The 21,564-nt window shown below is 30.4% G+C and overlaps 2 protein-coding genes and 1 long non-coding RNA gene across 3 annotated transcripts; all 3 read left to right on the plus strand.

The window, feature by feature from the left end:
* The first annotated feature begins 15,164 nt into the window (after positions 1 to 15,164).
* Positions 15,165 to 16,537, plus strand: LOC111898640 (uncharacterized). The gene is made up of 2 exons (XM_023894541.2): positions 15,165 to 15,969; positions 16,068 to 16,537. The coding sequence occupies exons 1-2, from the start codon at positions 15,165 to 15,167 to the stop codon at positions 16,535 to 16,537; spliced, it is 1,275 nt and encodes a 424-aa protein (XP_023750309.2).
* A 74-nt stretch (positions 16,538 to 16,611) lies between these two features.
* On the plus strand, positions 16,612 to 17,744 carry LOC111898638 (uncharacterized). Its single transcript, XM_052768928.1, has 3 exons — positions 16,612 to 16,867; positions 16,926 to 17,140; positions 17,247 to 17,744. The coding sequence occupies exons 1-3, from the start codon at positions 16,612 to 16,614 to the stop codon at positions 17,742 to 17,744; spliced, it is 969 nt and encodes a 322-aa protein (XP_052624888.1).
* Positions 17,745 to 19,396: 1,652 nt separating this feature from the next.
* Positions 19,397 to 21,108, plus strand: LOC111898584 (uncharacterized). Its single transcript, XR_002852626.2, has 2 exons — positions 19,397 to 19,661; positions 20,860 to 21,108. It is a non-coding gene; the product is annotated as an uncharacterized LOC111898584 (long non-coding RNA).
* Positions 21,109 to 21,564: the final 456 nt, after the last annotated feature.

The raw sequence follows: 21,564 nt of genomic DNA on the forward strand, positions 1-21,564 counted from the left end.
ACTTAGAAATTTCTAGAATAGAGAATGGAGAGAATTATGATCTTCTTGTGTACCAAGTTAAAATGACTAAAAATAGGAAATAACCATAATGTCTGAAAAACTTCATATGGTATTTAGAAAACCACCACCTAACTGCTATAAAAATAGGGTCAAACATTAAGGTAAAAAATTGGGTCAAAAATCACAATTTCAACCATAGCCATAAGCTCTAACCCTTTGACCCCACCCTTGGACACTGCTACCAGGGTCGCTGACCCTGGACCCCCCGACTTAGAAGCTTCACCCCTAAATACCAATGTACTTTGAATCATATTAAACTAAAAAAAGTGTACACTCCGTACCATCCGTACTTTTTCAATATTTATTATGATTACATTGGTCAAAAAGTTCATCCAATTATAGTTAAATAATAATCTTGATTCAAATCATCAACAATCCTCCCCCATTTAAGTGTAATATTGATTAACTTAAAGAAAATTCATAATAAACAACAATTTGATGCATAAATGAAATTTCGTGACAATTGAATTTCATATTCGTATATTACTCATTCTAAATATCGAATATCAGGGTGCCACTAAGCATTAATCCCTTTCTATTCACAGCGAATTCACGAAGATAATACACACAACAATTTACATATGCATATGTTCTAGCTTAACATTATATTTTGCTAGACTGTGCATTATCCTTAAGTAAGCATATCAAAGCTAAGTCCCAGACTTCTAGAGATGGCTAAAATTCATTGGTATATAGGTAGTCCTCTCACTCTTGCACCTACATATTCAATTTTTAAAACAGAACTACTGAGAAATAAAATTTCAAACTCCTTTACTTGTAGTTCTGAACATATACCTTGGGATGATGTTAATTTTGTGGTTCAATCTTTATATATCAAAATTTCCAAATTAAATTGAACATATAATGCTATATTAGATGGGAAATGGTTATCTTCACTATGAAAGATTTTAGTTGGACTTTAAATATATCCCTTTAGACGCCTTGTCCACAAGATCTATAGCTAACCCTTTGGTCTGATGATTGGCTAAATTCAGTTGAGTTCTCACAAGCTCTATAGATATCATACTATTCATGATGACCTTACAAATCATGTTATGCCTAACACCTAAATCTCTCTACTTCAAATTATATACTTGATTATAAGCCTTAGCCAAGGTAGTAACACTATAACACCTAATAGAAATGGTAGGTATCAATTTGGGCTATAATTGAATTTCATATATCAATTTCCTTAGTAACTCAACTTCTTTACCACTTGAAGTAAATGCCTCAAATTCAGACTCCATTGTTGAGTTTGTAATATAAGTTTGTTTCTTAGATGCCCAAAAAATGGAACGTCCTCCAAAAAGGAATACCTTTCCACTTATAGATGAGTGATCCTCTAAATTGGTAATTCAGTTTTCATCTGAATAACTTTCTATAATCAAAGGAATTCCACTATATGTCAAACCATAATACATGGTTCCTTTTAAGTACTTGAATATTCGATTTATAGTTTGCCAATTATGTGAAATAGGATTGCTTGTATAAATACTAATTTTTCCTACATCATAAGCTATATCCCCCTTAGTGCTAATCATGACATACATATGACATCCAATACCTCTTAAGTGTTTAAGATGAGACACTAGAGCTCCTTTATTAGCTAGAGCTTAATTATATTTAGTAATCAAACCTATTTGTTCAATAATTGTATATTAAAGGATGTTATTTATACTATTATTCTGTAAGAATAAGTATGAATCTATATTTCCATTACGATGTTTGAATATATGAGGATCATGTTATATTTCAACTAAAGGTTCAAGAATGTTGTTTTTCTACAAGAAGTTACTTCAATCAAAATATGTACTCTATCAGAATATATTCTTGCATTTTCATAAAATATCATTCTAACAGAATTCAATTCTAAAAGAATAAAAATAAAGTAAAAATTAAAAATTATGTTAGAATTAAAAATGAATTAATTAAAAAAATCAAATTTCAAAATTAAAAGAATCAATATCCCTTGAAATCCGAAATTTTCATTAATTAAACATGTGTTTCCTATTTTAAAGATAGGTAATTCATTACTTAAAATAACTAAAACCATTGGTATACATTTATCCCTACATCCACACAATAATTAATTAGAATAGAATAACCTAAGCCTATATATATATATATATATATATATATATATATATATATATATATATATATGAGAGCTAACTGGAGAAAAAGTTTCAAAGTTAAACTTTTCAAATATCTTTTCAATGTGATGAGATTAAGAAATTGAAATTCCATTGTTTCCCTGTTTGATTATTATACCAAGAATCACCTAGTTCGTTCAAATCCTTCAAGTTGTTTAATGTAAATCTCTTGTCAACAAGGTATAAACAAATATTAATATTACATTATATATTCTATTGATATGAAATATTAATGTGTGAAATTGTATTCATATATGAATATTACGTTATATATTTAGTTTATATGGTATACTCAAATGTATATCTTACATTAAATGTTTTTATATGGTATATTCACATATAGATGTATATTTACATGTGCATGCTTTATAAAATTTATATTTACAAACATACCATGTAATATCCACATGTAAATATAACATGTAATATTCACGTGTTAATATAGCAATAATATTCATATGTAAATATAAATTAATATCACATGTGAATATGCCAGTAACATAGATTAATAAAATATATGCTATGTAATTACTTTCTCCTCTTAATAAACATATATTGATTCTCTTGTGAATTTATGTTTTCTTAAAATGATATAATAATATGTAAATAGTACATGATATTTTTTGTCAATATGGTATAATCACATGTGAGTATTACATGATATATTCTCTTTATATGGTATATTAATATGCAAAGCTGTATTCATATGTGAATATTTTATTATTCAGTTTATTTTGTATGCTCACATGGAGGTGTATTCATATGTGAATATTATATAAAATTTATATTTATATGTGAATATGTCATGTAATATTCATAATGAATATACCATTTAATATTCATATATGAATATACATGTAATATTCACATGTGATTATTACATGTTTTATTTATATGTGTATATACCATGTAATTAGTCTTATGTGAATAAATGATTATTATTTTGAACTAACAATATATGTGTATTTACATGTTAATTAGGGTATGGTTATACTTCAACACATGACTAAAATTTTATTAATGGTTGGCTCATGTCACAATGGCTGACGGTTGGTTGGTGCAAAAGAAAAGAAAAAATAGTTATATTCACATTTTATATTTCAACACATGAATAGCATTTTATGAATAGTTGGTTCATGTCACAACGGATGACGGTTGGCAAGTGCAAAATAGAAGACAATATATTTGTTATATTCACATGTTAATGTTGTACAATTTAATACTTTCATTAGTTTGTATCATGTTTGATTCATATGTGAATAGTTCAGAGAATTTTTTTGTTTGTTTTGTTTTTAAAAAAGACTTGCGGTTTCTATAAATTCATATATGATTCAAACGTAGGTATTAGGTAACACGCATCATTATGTGTCCTTTAAAAATACTAAACATGAAGTTGGAAAAATATTGAATATATCACATAATAATCACATTTGAATATATGTTATTCACATATGAGTAACATCTAACCTTGCATATTTGTTCTTTGTTTTTAATAAGTATATACTGATTTATGTGTGAAGGAATATTCACATGTAAATATTACATGGTACATTCACATATGAATATTTGTAACCTTGCAACTTCAGGCTAGACATTCAAGATATAATAGATAATACTTATAACATACATCCTCGATTAGGATTATCATTAGTTGTGCATATTGCAGACTACATATTATAAAGTCATTTTAGTAATTTATCAATAAGCGAAGAAATGGCTATCTTGATAGAATATTATTTAGGACAAATAATATTGACGAAAAATGTAGTAGTTGTGATATTAATCTCATACACATAAAGCACACTCAAATTTCACTTCATACGGTTTCATGATCAGACAGTATATCACAAATAGTGAATTGGAGATATGTTGCTTATTAGCTTAGGTAATCTTGACAAAAGTCACATGGGTCATAAAACCGAAAGCGTGCATATAGAGAACGCTCGAATATGACTTCATAAGTGGAAGCTATGATTTTTCTAACATTTCAGCATAATTGTGTTAGTGTAGAAATCAAATTTTAGATCGACTGATCGTTAGCCGAAATGATATAAATGAGAATTAAAGATCTCGTGATAAGGAATCCGTCGATATAAAGATAGTTGAGAATGGATGTCGTACGTGAGAGTTTTGAATTTTTAACATACCTTAACAGAGGTGGTAGTGAGGGGTAGGTTGGAGGCAGAGGTAGTGGTAATGGTGGTGGTGGTGGTGGGAAAAAAGGTATGGATGACGCTAAATAAGCATTTATGATTATAGCTCTCTGGTTGCGCCGGTACACCTGAGCGCTAAAACAACAAACGAAAAAATTTATTGTTAAGGTTGAATCTAAATATCTCTATTTTTTTAGAATCTCAAAGAATGTGTGTGTGTGTGTATATGTGTGTGTGTGTGTGTGTATATATATATATATAAAGAGAGAGAGAGAGAGAGAGAGAGAGAGAGAGAGCTAGGTTAAAATGTGGATTCACATCTATTGTGCGGACATGTGGACAATGCCATACTATGAGAATAACAAAAAAAATATGTTATTTGATAATGTGAATACACTCAATCATACATAAATATTTTCTTTATCTCACATCTGTTGGGTTATGAGCAAAACATCAAACCTATGGTGCATATGCAAACCCTAAGGCTTTGGATCTAGCTTTTTCTAATTGTACATGCAACAATCATCCAAAGCTTATAAACCCTAAATATATCACATAGAAATTGAAAACTATGACTAAAATAAGTTAGAAATATATCTTTCAATTATAGCTTGAAGATCCTTGCCTTTAAAAGCCTAGTATCACAAATGTAATACCTCTAATCGATCACAAACACCACAAGCAAATTGGAGAATGTTAGAGAGAGGAGGAGGAGGGATAAAGTCGGCTTTGGGATCCTTCTAGGGTTTTAGTTGCAGATTTTGGGATGCCAAGAGTTCTTTATATAGGTGAGGAATTAGGTTTCAGTCAAATACCTAATCATGTTGCTTAAGCCCTAAGCAGCCCATAGGAACCTTCCAGAACCCTAGCCTTAGACAAAATCCTTATGGGCTCCATAAGATTTCGTCCACCTCTTATCCAAGAGGTCCTCAACCCATTATGCAATTATCTTACAATTACAATATCAGTCCCCTTAATTCAACTAACGTCTTTTGACCACAAATTTAATTCTAAATTAATTCTTGACCAATGTTAATTAAATAATATGATTTCTCCTTTAATATATTATTCATATAATATCTTAATAAATCACATTTATCCTCTTTCTCCATTATTCATCCAGTGAAGTTGCTTTGGTGAAGGCAACCGAAAAGGACCATGCTACAATCGGGTCAAGTACATACCATATATAGTTATAGACTTAGACACATAGTCCAACAGTCTCCCACTTGGATCAGTCTAAAAACTATAAATGCAAGTACGACTTCAAAATCCGACTAGCAATCGTAGCTCTCAAAAGCTGCTGTCAAACTCAGACACGTCCTTTAGATAACGGATCGTATAGTCCTCCGTTCTCTAGATATCGTGTGGAAAATTACATGGAACATAGTCATACTTATTTTCCAGCAGTTTCTTTCTCGATCTCTGATTTGTCTGACATAGAACTTAATGAAACACATCAATATAGTCCTGACCGGGCCCGACACAAAAGTCAAGCCAAATCATCGAGGGGCCCAAGATATCGCTTTTAACCTCGTAGGATAAAAGGAATAGATAAACTTCGAATCAGCTTTTAACAGAAACGTTTTGGAATATTTACAGACTGTTTTGACCACCTTAATTATAATATTTTTGAAAACTATTTTACATGAAAAGGTTTCAGGTTTATACCTTTAAAATGAGTACTCGCACGCGTTCATACGATTTTTCTACAATTTTTGGTGATTTTTACAAAACTGCCTATCATTTCAGGAATGATTTCGGACCAGTCGGTGAAGATGAACATTTTCACACTGGTTTGATGCCATTAAAAATCTTAATAAAAATTATGAATAAATTAGACTCATTTTACAAACTCCCAGAGTTTACGGATCTGAATTTCGACTTACGATAACTTTTCTATAATTTTTCTAAAAACAGGGACAGAAAGGTCAAAAACAATAAATTATTTTTATCATGTTAAAAGCTCTTATACTTGTGTTAGATGCAAGTTTGTATAACTTATATATATACTTTTAAAACATCTAGACATGTTAACTTATATGTATTTATATATATATATATATATATATATATATATATATATATATATATATTCATATTCATTTCGAGCCTGGAAATAATATACATGTTTAGTGGGCCCTAGTTGTCCACTTACATGTTTATTGGGCCTGGAATATACCTTATATGTTTTTCTTTCTTTTTCGTGTAAATTCGATTAAGGATCTAGTGAGACGTGTCGGTTGACACCTATTGAGTGTACAATCGTAGTCTTTAGTTATAACCAGAGTCTCGTGGAGGGAGAGCGGAAGTTTATGTCTAGATCTACACGGAGGTAACACCCTACACCTGAGCTGTTCGCTACAGTTATTCTAGGTCAGTCTAGGGTGACAAAAACCTTACCTTATTCCATCGGCATCCGAAAAACACCATGACAGGCGAAATTGTCATTATCTAGTATGGTTATAATAGCTCACTTAGAGGAATTAACGTTATAAAAATTTCTGAGAAGCCATTCTCTTTTATTTATGGATAAAACGGTAACCTATACGTGTTAATACTCAACCTCGGTGGTTGAGATTCCAACATTCTCTTACGCAGACAACATTGGGTTGTCTGGGATCATTCTCTTTCTATTTTTGCAAACATTAACACACATGCATTAATATAAGATCGGACACAAATATTTCAAACCATTTCTTTTTAGAAAATATCGGATTTTTTGGGAATATTCACTTCACTTTTGAAAACAAAAGATAACCTAGGACATGCATGCCTATATTAACGGTTTTAGAACGAGACTTACAAATTATTTTATAGAAAATATTGGATTTTCTGAAAACACTATGAGAACTACTCTAAACAAGTACAAAACCATTTTATACAAAAACGCTTATGAACTCACCAACTTTTTTAGTTGACGCTTTTCAAAACAACTTGTATTCTCAGGGATCCAATAACAAGTAATAAGCTCGGCTATGAGATCAAGTGGTGTGACTTCAAGAAATTTTACTTTCTTACTTTTGTGTAACTGAGGAACAAGTTCAATATGTAAACTACGTAAGTATGTATTTCAAATGTATGATGTTTGGTTGCTATGTTTCATTCATATTCAATTGTTATGATATTATACAATGAAGTAATCCGCCCCCGGATGTTTCTGTCGTCCCAGTTCAGGGGTATGATAGTATATGGTCAAGTTCTCTTATATTTGATTCCATTCTCTTCACAGAATGTGTCAAAATCTTTGTTGAAGTATTCTCCGCCTCTGCCCGAGCGAAGAATTTTGATGTGTCTCTCAAGTTGATTTTCAACTTCATCCTTATATAGTTTAAATGCATCAAAAGCTTTGTCTTTTGATCTTAGAAAATAGACATGTAGATATCGATTGGAGTACCTTTTCCCTCCTCGAGTAAGTATTCCATTTAATTCACATATATCAGAATGAATCAACTCAAGTAATGATGTATTTCTCTTTCTTAACATTAGTGTGTGCTAAATGTTTATGCCATAAAGAAATTGAACAAACAAAGTAACCTGAAAAGTTGACTTCATTCACATTAGCAATCATTCCATCAGTTACATCATTCATACCCACACAAAACACATTTTCAACATTAGAACCACCACTCTCAACACTTGAACTACTTACACTACCCTCATCACTAAGGGAAAGACAATACATTCTTCAATAGTTGTTCTCTCTTCCAACATATCTTCTTCCCTTGGTGATCACAATCTTGCCTTTCTAAAGCTCCATCTTAAACCCACCTTTGTTAAACTTGTCCGCAGAAACCAATCCTTTCGAGATAGTAGGAACATTAAGAACATCTCGAAACCCATTCACCACGTGTGAACTTTAGATCAACATCACCTCTACCTTGAACTTCATCTCTGTGACCATCAGCACAGACGTTAGACAACTACCATTCCTGGTGGCATTGGAGAATAAGTGTGGAAGCTCTCTCGTTACCCACAAACATGCATAGTGGCTCCAGTGTCCACGAACCATCCTCGAGTATAGATTGCTCGGTTAAGCGAAGAGATCATGAAAATCTCTCCAAGGTTCACACTTGCCACCATATCAGTCACTTGCTCAACTGCATGTGTAACCGGTCCTGATTTACGATCTTTACATTCTCTCGCATAATGCCCAATCTCTCTGCAGATGTGGCAAGGTCCGACCCTCTTTGGCTTTGAGTTAGGATTTTGATGACTTGGTTTCTTGAAGCTTTGTTTCTTGGGTCCCAATTTCCTTTTGTGTTGTCCCCCAAAATTGGTTTTATTAATAAAAACCCCAACTGATACATGGTGTACACTCGATCCGACTTTACCATGCTTTTCCCTGATGCGAGTTTCCTCCTCAATACGAAGGTGTTTCATCATATCATCCAAGGAGTGGTCCTTAGATTTATGCATCATTCTCTTAAAGAACACTTTCCACGAAGGTGACAGTTTTGCGATGATCGCACCAACCTGAAAGAGTTCATGTATTGAGATGGAGAGCACATTCAGCTCGTTGACCATGACCTGGAGTTCATGTACTTGCTCCATGACAGGTTTGTCATCATCCATTTGAAACTCTAGGTACTTTGACACTAGGTACTTGTTGGTACCTTCCTCATGTGCCTTGTACTTGAGTTCCAAAGCACTCTATAGGTCTCTCGGATCTTTAACCGGGGTGTAAAGATCATAGATCCGATCAGACGGTGAGTTCTTGATGTGACCCACAAACAATTCCTCAGACTCTTTACAAAGCCCTTTACTTTTCCAGATTAGATATGATCATTGGATCCATAGTTTTCCCCGCCTCGAGAATTGGATCAGTAGGAATTGGGGCAGTTTTAGATCCAAAACATAGGCAAGCTTCAGAACATGAAGCATGAACTTGACCTTATCAGCCCAACGGGTGTAGTTCTGACCATCGAATCGGTCAAGCTTGGCAAACTCTTGGTTCATGTAGTGGAGACTAGCAGTTGGGATTTGGGTGTTCATTAGTCTGTTGATTTATAAACACAAGTAGTATAAAAACCTTTAAGATTGTTGTAAATCAAACCAATAGACACACAAGGAAACCGACAAATAATATTGAGAATTATATGTCGATTACTTGCGATTAATAGATCCAATTATAATTAATATGATTACCGAGTTTTGTCCAGAAACCAGATTAATCCTTCTTGATTAGATTTGATTATAAGAAAGGTATTAAGGAGAGTGTCCTGTTGTTGGACAAAATTAAAAGCAATACAATAATGTAAAACCGACATATTGACGGTTGATCTTGATTTTGGAATAACTGCACGGATCAGACTCCTGTCGTTAAAGGTTTTTAATTCGCTTCTATTTGTTGTAAGCAATAGAGTAATACCCCAGGATTTAATGCAGATCTATCGATTTTCCAAGAGCACTGGAAAACGATAAACGCAAAGTGAATACTAGGAAACTGGAAGAAAATCGCAAAGAGAGGGAGAGAGCTTCAAATTTCGTAAGTCTCTAATACGGCTCATAGGGAGCTGTATTCATAGGCATTGAAACCCTAGAAGACAGAAAATGGAGCCTACATGGGCCGACCCTTAGAAACCCTAGGGCAACGACTTACTCTCCAAACTAGCCGTTTTCTAACCCTTAAAATATATTCTATTGCCATATCTACGAGGTGGTAGAATTTTATGATGTCATATCTACAAAGTGTCTGAATATTCTTTTCATATCTACGAAATTGTAGAATATTTTATTGTCATATCTACGAAATGACAGAATATTCTGTTTCCATATCTTTTCACACCAATATGGAATAGAAGAAACTTGCCAACCTGCAAGATTACCGCTATAATTTCCAAAAGGCACAACGCAACTACAACCATAATTGTAATTGTAACGAAGACTAGCTAGTCTTAAAGAATGGGTTCTACTTTTAGGAAATTGAATTTAATTTGTTATATTGCAGCAACCAAATATATTAATCTAAAGACTAAATATGTAGCATTAGCTTTCGTTTAAAATTTTACATTACATAAAATGACTGGATGTAACAAAGAAAATAAAGAGTATAGAAATCGACTTTAAATGCAGTTGTGGCTCGCTCAAGAAGATTAGTAGTGTGATAAAACTCGAAACCGAATTACGGATTATATTGAACCAACTGATGTTTAACGGTTAACCGAAATGCATTAACCGATTGCAATGGTCACAGCTTGACTTTCTTCTTTTTATATGTTGGTCCATATCTGACACTCATATATTTAGCTTATAGTATTTGTTGGTCAAAATAAATTGGAAATATCAAAACATTTCATAAGTCTATCATGGAAAATTTCAATTTTTTGGCTTCGCTGAAATTTCATAAGCCTATCACGTTACTCATAATCTCATATTTGGTCAAACGTTTGAAAAAAAAGTAGGAAATTTGCTATTTTTATTCCTCGAGTTGTACCACATATAGATAGTCGATATGTGAACCCTAAATTAAGAGTATCCACCAGGGAAATAATTTAAGGTCCAATCTTTCATTAAGGTGGCTCAAAAAAAGAACTACCCATATAATATACTATGCAAAGATAGACTGCTTCTAAACTATGGACCGCTTCTAAATTATCCATATTGATCGTTGAATTGCATTGCAATTTTCAGTATATCTCCTTATTCTATCTTTTGGTTTACATTTCATCCTTCTTTCTTCAAATTTAAATTTCTATCGTCAATTATCTTATTAACCTAATTTATCAAAAAATATAGAGTAAATTACACGAATGGTCCTTATTGTTTGGGGTAATTTATGCGTTTGCTCCCTAACTTATTTTTTTAACTCATAAGGTTCATACTATTTGTTTTATTACACGTTTGGTCCCTACTGTTTATTTTTGTTACACGTTAGTGGGGTATGTAAAGTAATGTAAGAGGGTGGGGTTGGGGTGTGTTACTCAAGGGCGGATTTAGGGGGGTTCCAAGGTGGCACCGATAACCCCTAAATTTACCGGCTGCAGTGGAAAATTTTTCAAAATTTTTTAAAAATTTTATTTTTTCTACTATCGTGAAACCCCTAATCTTCTCGTGCAACTAGAGGTGTTCGTTTGGATGGATCGGTTTGATCCGATCCAATCAAGTGAATCCAATTTGATTTCGGTTTTCAAAACATGGATCCGAATAGTCCAATCGAAATTCAAATCCGATCCGATCCGATCCAATTACAATTCGGTTGGATCGGTTTTTTATAATTTGGTTTTCAAAAAATGAAACGTTTTAAAACGATATATAATTATAATATTACCCAAATTTACACAAGAACCAAAAATAAATTATTTAGTTGTGTTTTGAAATTTTTAAACAACTACTAAGAAGATATATTATAGTTAAATATTTTATCGATAGAAAACTTTTGAGAGAAATACATATTAATGTTTTTTATCGGGTGAAATGTTTTGAACCTATTTGAAAAAATAAATTACCAAATTAATAAATAACTATGGATATATATTATAAATAGATAAATAATAAATGTTTATTCGGTTTTTTGGATTATTCGGTTCTTATTTTATAAACCAAAATCAATCCGAAATCCAAAATAGTAATTCAGTTTTGTTAAAATCCAATCCAAAAATCCGAATATCCGAACCAAATAGTCCAATCCAAATTGTCGAATTGGATAATTCGGTTTTATCCGAATAGTAAACAGTCCTACGTGCAATCCCTACTATGAAATCCTGCATCCGCCCCTGGTGTTACTTAAAAAAATTAAAAGATTAATGGCAAAATAGTCTACTTAGGTAATACAGGGACCAAGCGCGTAACAAAATGAAACAGTAGGGAACCTCCGAGTTAAAAAATAATAATAATAAATTAGAAAGCAAACACACAAATTACCTTAAACCATAGGAACTATTAATGTAATTTACTCAAAAATATATAATCAATTCTACCATTAAAAGTAATAATCGTCGATTCCCTTAACATGAGACCAATATTAAATACTAATAATAATAGATTATTGTTAAGTTTTTTACGCACATAAAATATTATAAAGTCTAAAATCAAACAAGTTAACATTAAAAATTGACAAATATTAACCCTTAGTTGACCGTAATGAAAGGCAATTTTTTGAAGTTTTCTTTTATAACTTTTTTTCTAGAAAATTTAGTTTACCCGAGCACAAAATATTTACATGTAGACCCATTTACAAACCTATATAAATCAAAACTTAGTCATTTAAATGGAAGAAGAAAATCGAGTCATAACAATTACAATCAGTTAATGGTTAATAACAATTATGAGAAAAAAATGATATAAAAATTAAAAATGAATTTATATAAATTGTGAATTAAAATAAAGTATATAGATATAAAAAATAAAAATAAGAAAATATGTGGCTATAAAAAAATACCTTTGAGAGTATGAATGTGGAGTTCACAAAAATAAGATGCTATAATTTACAAATAAAAAAAAGATACATTGTTATTTGTTACATTAAAGTCACTTAAACCAACTTTTCCTTTCACGTGGAAAGACCTTATGCTTAGAAAATAGAATCAAGGACAATAATGTCCACTTTCATTTATTAGTGGAAAGGGGCAAAAGGTTTCAAAATAAACAAATTGGAAAATGGTAAAATATGTCTGATAATAATGTTTTTTTTTCTTGTGTATACTATTATCATATATTAGACGAATGTGGCGCGTTGCCCAGAAACAATTATATAGTTGAAGTCTTTACAAATATATATTTTTTTAATATAACAATAACGCTGTTATTAAATTTTATATAATAATTTGTATTTTAAATTGATTTAACATATTGATTATTTTGAATTATATGATAATATATATATCTATTATAACTACATAATCTCAGTTGTTTGAATATCATCTATCTGCGAATTACACATTAATAAAAGTAAATATAATATATGGTTTAATGTTATTTATAGTTGTTGTTATTTGTAATTAATTTTTTAAAATTTATTTGCTTCATGTTTTAATTTGTATCATTATAATTATTTAAAACATTAAACATTGTTTTTTTATTTTAAAAGTAACAATATAATCATTTATATAGAGTTATTTTTAACTATTGTTATTGTAAGTTATTTTAAACTACTTATTTGAAAACTTTTAACAATTATAAAAATATCTTTAGGAAATATTTAGTTAATTTGAGATTACAACTTAGTTTTTACATTTATCACTACAATTTATCATTTTTAACTATTTACAAAATATTCTTTCGTTTTTTAAGTTGAACTAAAATTCATATTTAAGTTGACATTGTAATTTTATATTTAAATTAACAATTTAAGTATTTTGTTAAAGACAACAACATTTTAGGTATAATATATTAAAAGTTAAAGACATAACTTTATAACTTTATAAATAGAAGTAAAAAGATATTATTTTAAAATTAAAATTTAGGATATATATTTATGAATACACTTTAGGTATGATATTTATTTAACCTTATTAACCAACTTTTAATCGTTATTAGAAAGACACTACAATTAATCACTTTAACTATTTACAAAATATTTTTTGGGTTGTTAAAGTTAAACTAAAATTTATATTTAAGTTGATCTCGTAATGTCATATTCAAATTAATAATTTAAATATTTTATAAAAACATTTTCCAAAATTATATGTTTAAAATGATAATGGTTTGCATCCAACAATATATTAATAAATTAAGTATAATGTGTTAAAAGTTAAAAAAAACATAACTTTACAAGTATATGTAAAGATATTATTTTAATATTAAAATTGAGTTTATATATGATTACACTTTAGGTTTCATATTTATTTAACCATATTAACCAAATTATAATTATTATTAGAAAGAAATTGAAAAGTCATGGGATTTTCAAATAAATGTGGTCAAAGGAAAAATAAATAGGAGTTTCAAATAAATGTGATGAAAGAAAAAAATATTTCATTTATAGTATAATATGAATATGATATGATGATATGATGTCAATACATTAAGCTAAAAGCAATTAATAATTTAATATGTTAAAAGAATTTGTCAAAAACATAATTAGTATTTGTAGCCAACAGTGCCGGCTTTGACCATGTGCAACATGGGCATTCGAACAAGGCCCAAAATCTTAAGGGGCCCAAATATATATATATATATATATATATATATATATATATATATATATATATATATATATATATATATATATATATATATATATATATATATATATTTGGGTTGTATAAGCAATCGGCCCATTAATCTAAATTAATAAATAAAACAAGGCAAGGAGAAGTCACTAAAGCCGCAATTTGCAGCACTTCATGATCAATCGGCAAAGAAAAAAGGCAATCGACAATTTGCAGCACTGCATTATTCGTTCGTTAAAAAAAAAAAGCAATCGGCAAAAAAAAAACAATTGGCAAAGACAGCAACTTAGCGGCTCAGCGTCATTCACTCATTTAGCAAGGGTAGACAATCTTGTATGAGAAATTGAGGATTATCAAGGGTCAATTATCTGATTTTATCTACTGCTAATCAACCAGTCAGGTAAGATTTATGAGAACTGAAGATTATCAAGTTTATAGTTGTCAATTGCATACTTGAATGATTTATACTTTCATAGATTATGAGTTTAATAGAATATTGAATCATTGAATGAATTTAATATTTGATTATCAGTTTATCTACTATAGAAATTAGTTTAATAGTCAATAGAATAGTGAATGAATGAATTAGTTTCTAAGATTCATAGAAACCAGTTTAGTAGTTTAAATTATGAGTTTATGTTTATTGTAAAATTGTTTATCAAATTATGTTTATTGTAATTGCTTGAATGTTGAAAGTTGAAACTTATGAACTTGTAGCTTTGAAGTCTAAACAACCATCCGGTTATCAAAAACGTAAAAAGAGAAAACTAGATGAAGAAAAGAGTAAGGTTGATATCAGTGCTTTAGATAAGTTTATCCACAGACAACATGTTGAAGAACACATTGAAGAGCATGTTGAAGAGCACATTGAAGAGCATGTTGAAGAGCACATTGAAGAGCAAGAGCATGTAGAAGTAGAAGAGACAGAAGAGCATGAGCCTATTAAAGACCTTGTTGATATATATGATCCAAGAAGGTGGGAAAAACTTAATTTGGATGAGATTAAAATTTTAGTTGAGAAAGGTCCTAAAAGAGATAGTAGTATTATGTATGGTCCCTATGATAAATTTGGTAGACGATTTTCTACAGCTTTGTATAAAAGAACTTTAACAAATTTGGAGAAGTGTGATAGAGAATGGCTAGTATATTCGAAAGAGCTAGACAGGGTATTTTATTTCTGTTGTAAAGTGTTTAGAAAAGGGATTTCAAAAGGTAAATTGGATGGTGAAGGTTATACAGATTGGCACCATGTTACCACTAGGGTTAAAGAACACGAAATTTCATTGGATCATCTTACAAATAGGAATAAGTGGTTTGACATGCGTAAAAGATTGAACTTGAACAAAACAATTGATAAAGTTCAACATGAGCAATTCAAGAAAGAAAGAGATTACTGGAAACAAGTGCTTTTAAGAATTATTGCAGTAGTGAAGTTTCTTGCTAAACATAATTTAGCATTCTGTGGATCCAATGGAAAGTTGTATCAAAAAGGTAACTATAAATTGTATTTTTTGTTCCAGTTCCACCAAATTTTTTTTGTTAATTATGATGACTGATTCCACTTCTTATTTGTTAATTTTATTTAACAGGTAATGGAAATTTTTTGGGTGTCATTGAAATGTTGGAAGAGTTTGACCCGGTTATCAAAGAGCATGTGCGACGGATCACAAATGAAGGGCTTCATGTGCATTATCTTGGCCACCTAATCCAAAACGAACTAATATCTTTGCTAGCTGAAGAAATTAAAAAAGAACTTATCAAGAAGATAAAGGAAGCAAAGTACTACTCAATCATACTTGATTGTACTCCCGATTCAATTCACCAAGAACAAATGACTATAATAGTGAGGTATTTAAAGTTATCATATAATTCTGTTACTATCGAGGAGTCCTTTTTAGGTTTTTTGAATGTTGATGATACCTCCGGAAAAGGATTATTTGACATTACACTTGAGGAGTTAAAGTCTCTTGTTCTTCAAATTGGTGATATGCGTGGTCAAGGCTATGATAATGGGGCAAACATGAAAGGAAACACCAAGGAGTGCAAAAGAGATTTTTAGATATAAATCCTAGAGCGTTTTACACTCCTTGTGGTTGCCATTCTCTTAATCTAACATTATGTGATATGGCTAACATGTGTATTAAAGGAAAGAACTTTTTTGGATTCATCCAACGTATTTATGCTATCTTTGCAAATTCTACTAAGAGGTGGAAAATTTTGAAAGATAATGTTAAAGCTTGGAGTCTTAAGTCATTGTGTCAAACTCGTTGGGAAAGTCGGATTGGGAGTGTAAAGGCTATTAAACTGCAACTTGTGGATGTACGGGAAGCTTTACTTCAAGTTGGAGAAAAAGATAATGATGCTGCAATTGCAAGAAGCAACTTCACTAGTAGAAAAAGAACTTAGTGACTTCTAATTTTTGGTATCAACTGTTGTTTGGTATGAAGTACTAAACCATGTGAATATTGTGAGTAAGAAGTTACAATCAAAGGATATGCATCTTGATAATGCTATTATAGAAATAAACAAATTGATTGGGTACTTCAAGGATTATAGAGAAACTGGTTTTTCAAAAGCGATTGTTGAAGCTAAGGAGATTGCTATTGAAATGTGTATTGATCCAATATTTCCACCAAAGCGTTTGATTGAAAGGAAAAAAAAGGTTTGATGAGAGTTCAAGTAGCGAAGAAGTTTCATTTACACCTGAAGAGAATTTCAGAGTCAATTATTTCTTATACATTGTTGATCAAGCTATTTCTTCTCTTGAGACAAGATTTGAACAATTCAAAGAGTATGATAAAGTATTTGGTTTTTTATTTCCACAAAATTTGAGGGGAATTGAAGATAAAGATCTTAAGTTATATTGTCATCGTCTTGAAAAAGCACTCAAGTTTGAAGAAAGATCGGATATTGATGCTGAGGAAATTTATACGGAGTTGAAATTATTTGAGACATTGGAAACCAATGAATTTAGCAACCCCATAGATGTTTTGAAGTTTTTGAAAGAACTTGATTATTTCCCAAATGCAAGCATTGCATATAGAATATTGTTGACTATTCCAGTAACGGTCGCATCTGCAGAAAGGAGTTCTTCCAAATTGAAATTTGTGAAATCTTACCTACGCTCCACAATGACCCAAGAAAGACTTAGCGGTTTGACGATGATATCTATCAAGAACGAAATATTAGAGAGTATAGACTATGAAGAGTTGATCAACCAATTTGCAATCAAGAATGCTAGGAGAGCTTCAAGGATCGTCGGTTAGCTGTTAGGATATTTTATTAGTCATTAAAATACTTTGATTTTGCTATGTTTATTGCTATAAGGTTTATCGTCATTTTAATAAAAAATTAGTTTATGTAATTAATTCGTTAAAATGTTACACGTTAAGGCCTAAGGGCCTTTTTTCTCCGTTTCGTCCTGGGCATTTGATTCCTCAGAACCGGCCCTGGTAGCCAATAGAACAATTTTGTCACTTCATGACCGTTTTTTTATTTGACTTTTGGATTTTTTTTTTCATACCATAAAGTAAAGGATTTCATTAACAACATCCTATAGGCATTACAACTATAAAAAGGCAAGAACCACCATCAATTTCATCTTAATTTTGATTTTGAAATTTATGAACTAAATGACAACTTTTAAGTCTTGAAAACATTTTAACAAATTTGGTGTTTTTTGGTTAACAAGTATTATCACAGTGCAATTCATAATTAAAAAGAAAACCATTAAACAAATGGTTTGCTGAAAGTATATTTGTCATTGCCTAATGATAAATGTTAAAAATAAAAAGTAAAACTTATTTGTGTGTTTGACTGTTGGAAGCTTGGAACATAACGTCATACCTGCAACTGGAATGGGAAGGGCGTAAAAGTCAAACATGTTTGCATGACTCATTAGGTTGGAGTGAGTGATGTCACAGAAACCGCACTCCCTCATATACCATGTAGACGCTAACTCATAATTGTTATCACTTTAATATTATGAAACCACATGATGGGAGTAGGAATATGGTAAAAAGAGAGAAAAAAAAAGAAAGAAGGTGATGGTTGAAAGAGGAGAGAAAGAACAAATAAATGAGGAAAGAGAGAGTAGAGAGTGCAGCGAATATCTATCACACTGCGACTTAGACCGCATCCAAACCGCACTCAGGGGCGGTGTGCCACTGCCTATCTGGCAAAACGTACGGTAGAGACTTCATCACTCCCCACAACCTTTTGTGTGTGTGTGTGTGTGTGTGTATATATATATATATATATATATATATATATATATATATATATATATATATATATATATATATATATATATATATATAGGTTCATTTGAGACCATGTTAATTTGGTGAGACCGTAAGACCAAATGTAAAAATAATTTTAAAATGCAAAATAAAAAGAAAATCCAAAAAAAAAATAATTATTATTTTTGGAACTTTAATTACTTAAAAAAAATAAAAAAATTTACCGTTTTTTTTAAATACGTGAAATATTCTAATAGAATATTACACTATAAATATTTTAATGTGATTTTTAGAATGTTTGAATATTCTACTAAAATTTTCAGATACATACAATATTCTAATATTCTACTAAAATATGTAAAAAAAATGTATTTTTTTTATTTTTTTTTTTGGTATTTTTTTATTTTTTTAATTTTGGAAAATATAAATTCCGAAAATAATATTTGAAAAAAAAATTCAAAAATTTCAAATATTTTGCATTTTAAAAATGTTTTTTTATCTACTAAATGAGTGGTTAGGATTGCGTCTCACGGTTTCAAAAAATTAAGCCGTCTCACATGTACCTAACCCTATATATATATATATATATATATATATATATATATATATATATATATATATATATATATATATATATATATATATATATGGAAAAGTGAATATATCCTTAAGGTATGTTGATTTAGGTACCAAATAGTAAATATATGTATGTAGATTTAGGTACCAAATAGTGATCCGACGTCATTTTAAGTTAACTGGGAATTATTTTCTTCCATACCTTTTGCATCTATCATGTTAGAGAACTCAGAAAGACAGATTCGATCATGATATAGCTCTCTTCCACTATTATTACCAAGATGGGTGATTTCCGTGAGTTCTTCGATTGCGGTGCGTCCTTCGATTCTTTCCAAGTCACAAAGATTCATTGTATTTCCATTCGAGGTTTTTCTCATCATCATATTTTATTAATTTTTTGTGGTTAATCACGTGATAAAATGGGGCGTTAATCGATTTTATCTTATTCAATTGGTTCTAGTTGCATATCAGATGAAATTAAATTAGATTGATTCTAAATTTTTTTATTAATTTCATTACATTGAGATGTTTCTGGGATTGTACACGAGGTGTTTGATTAAATGTCTTAGTGAACTTTTGTGTCAATATGCAGGTTTATTTCTAGACTAATTTCGTGATTGTTTGCTTTTCTTGTATCATGTCAATGATAACGATGACGACTTGAAGAGGACATTTATGTCAATATAATATATGGCATTGCTAGACAAAATGCCAACCTAATTAGAGCCTAGCATAAGGACCAGATGGCCTTTGAGATGTATGCTTATAATCTCATTGGCTCCACCAATCAGCTCCTATCCTATAAAAAACAGTTGGCACATATCAGTGTCATGATGTTGTGGCATATACAGCAAGAGCTCTTGCTAACTATAACCATAGCCTTGTTGGCTACCAATCTTGTCACAGTGACCATTCATACTTATGGATAACAGTTTTGTACTTTTATAGGGATGGAGGTAGGTAGATATTTACTTCAAAATTTTGTTTTGACAAAAAATATGATGCAAAAGGTAGATAGATACAAGTGACATTTGGTGATTTTCAAGATTTCGTTTTGACATTCACCTTAAACAAAATGGCATTATAGCAAATTGCAAATTGATGTAATAATATTCCAAAATCGACCACGACATGATTTTAATATCAATCATTTGATTCCTAGTTATATTAATTTTATTTTATTTTTTTTGTTTTTCTTTTGTGTAAGAACCCCAAGAATATTTCTTGACCCAAAGGCAAGCCTACTCAAAAGGGTAATATGGTGATTGCAGTTTATATACTTACTTCAAAACTTTGAAATAAACCAGAATCTTACTGTGATACTACAACATCATATTCCAGAGCAGGTCATACCTATAATATCGATCATTTGCTGATTTGTAGTATTTCTACAATTTCTTTAATAACAGCGACGTTTGATAGGACATCGAATTTATCAAATACCTCATCATTCAATCTTTTTATATACAATTGATTCTGAACTTGTGAAGATGTTTGATAAAACATCAAATTTATCAAATGCTTATCATTTTGTACTAATTTTTTGAATTTATTTTACGGTCAGGGGAAATTTGAAAAGTTGCTAGAAGAATGCACAAGGTTTTTTTGTTGGAGATTTAGTAGGAATACTTGAAGAATAGACGAATTAAAAGAATTATAGACACTCTAGAAATGTTTGGATTGTTGTATAGCAATGTACTTATCTTATCTTTTTTTTTTTCTTTTTTTTATCAAAATGAGCATTGTACTTATACTTTTAATAGATGTACGATAATACTTGTCATTTGGAACATATTAGATTTATGAGCAGAAATAGCATCTAACTTTCACTTTTAACCCAAAATAGAACGGTGTTTTTTTTTCAAAAGAGATTCAAGCCTCCACAAACTTTATTAATAAATAAAAAAGAATACAAAGTTCAAAAAACTACAATCCAAATAAAGAGAAAAAATACTAAAAAAAAATTCAACAAATCCACATCCAATGGTTCAACCATTTCCTAATACCGCAATCCTTCCCATCCCCTTTACCAATCAACCTCATTAGTAAGATTATATCATTTGTTTAAATTGAATACAAATATACTCCAGTAAAGAACATCAGCATAACGACATTTTTCCATATTTCAAACTTAAGAGGTTTCTGAAAGCAAACGATCTCCTAGTCTTAAAGCTATAATAATAGAGAAATTCAAACCAGAAACATGCTTGGAGACAAAAATGTGTCAACACTAGATATAAGAAATGAATAAAGTGAAATAATGATATCA

The sequence above is a fragment of the Lactuca sativa genome, chromosome 2, assembly GCF_002870075.4.
Source record: "Lactuca sativa cultivar Salinas chromosome 2, Lsat_Salinas_v11, whole genome shotgun sequence".
In the NCBI taxonomy this organism is placed as follows: Eukaryota; Viridiplantae; Streptophyta; class Magnoliopsida; order Asterales; family Asteraceae; genus Lactuca; species Lactuca sativa.

What these genes read in the sequence shown, in the direction of transcription:
- LOC111898640 (XM_023894541.2), top strand. Translation starts at nt 15,165, where the DNA reads ATGTTGAAAGTTGAAACTTATGAACTTGTAGCTTTGAAGTCTAAACAA. An exon ending in TGGAAAGTTGTATCAAAAAG is followed by an intron (nt 15,970 to 16,067) that starts GTAACTATAAAT and finishes TTTATTTAACAG; the next exon opens with GTAATGGAAATTTTTTGGGT.
- LOC111898638 (XM_052768928.1), top strand. Translation starts at nt 16,612, where the DNA reads ATGTGTATTAAAGGAAAGAACTTTTTTGGATTCATCCAACGTATTTAT. An exon ending in TGCAAGAAGCAACTTCACTA is followed by an intron (nt 16,868 to 16,925) that starts GTAGAAAAAGAA and finishes TTTGGTATGAAG; the next exon opens with TACTAAACCATGTGAATATT. An exon ending in TGATTGAAAGGAAAAAAAAG is followed by an intron (nt 17,141 to 17,246) that starts GTTTGATGAGAG and finishes TCTTCTCTTGAG; the next exon opens with ACAAGATTTGAACAATTCAA.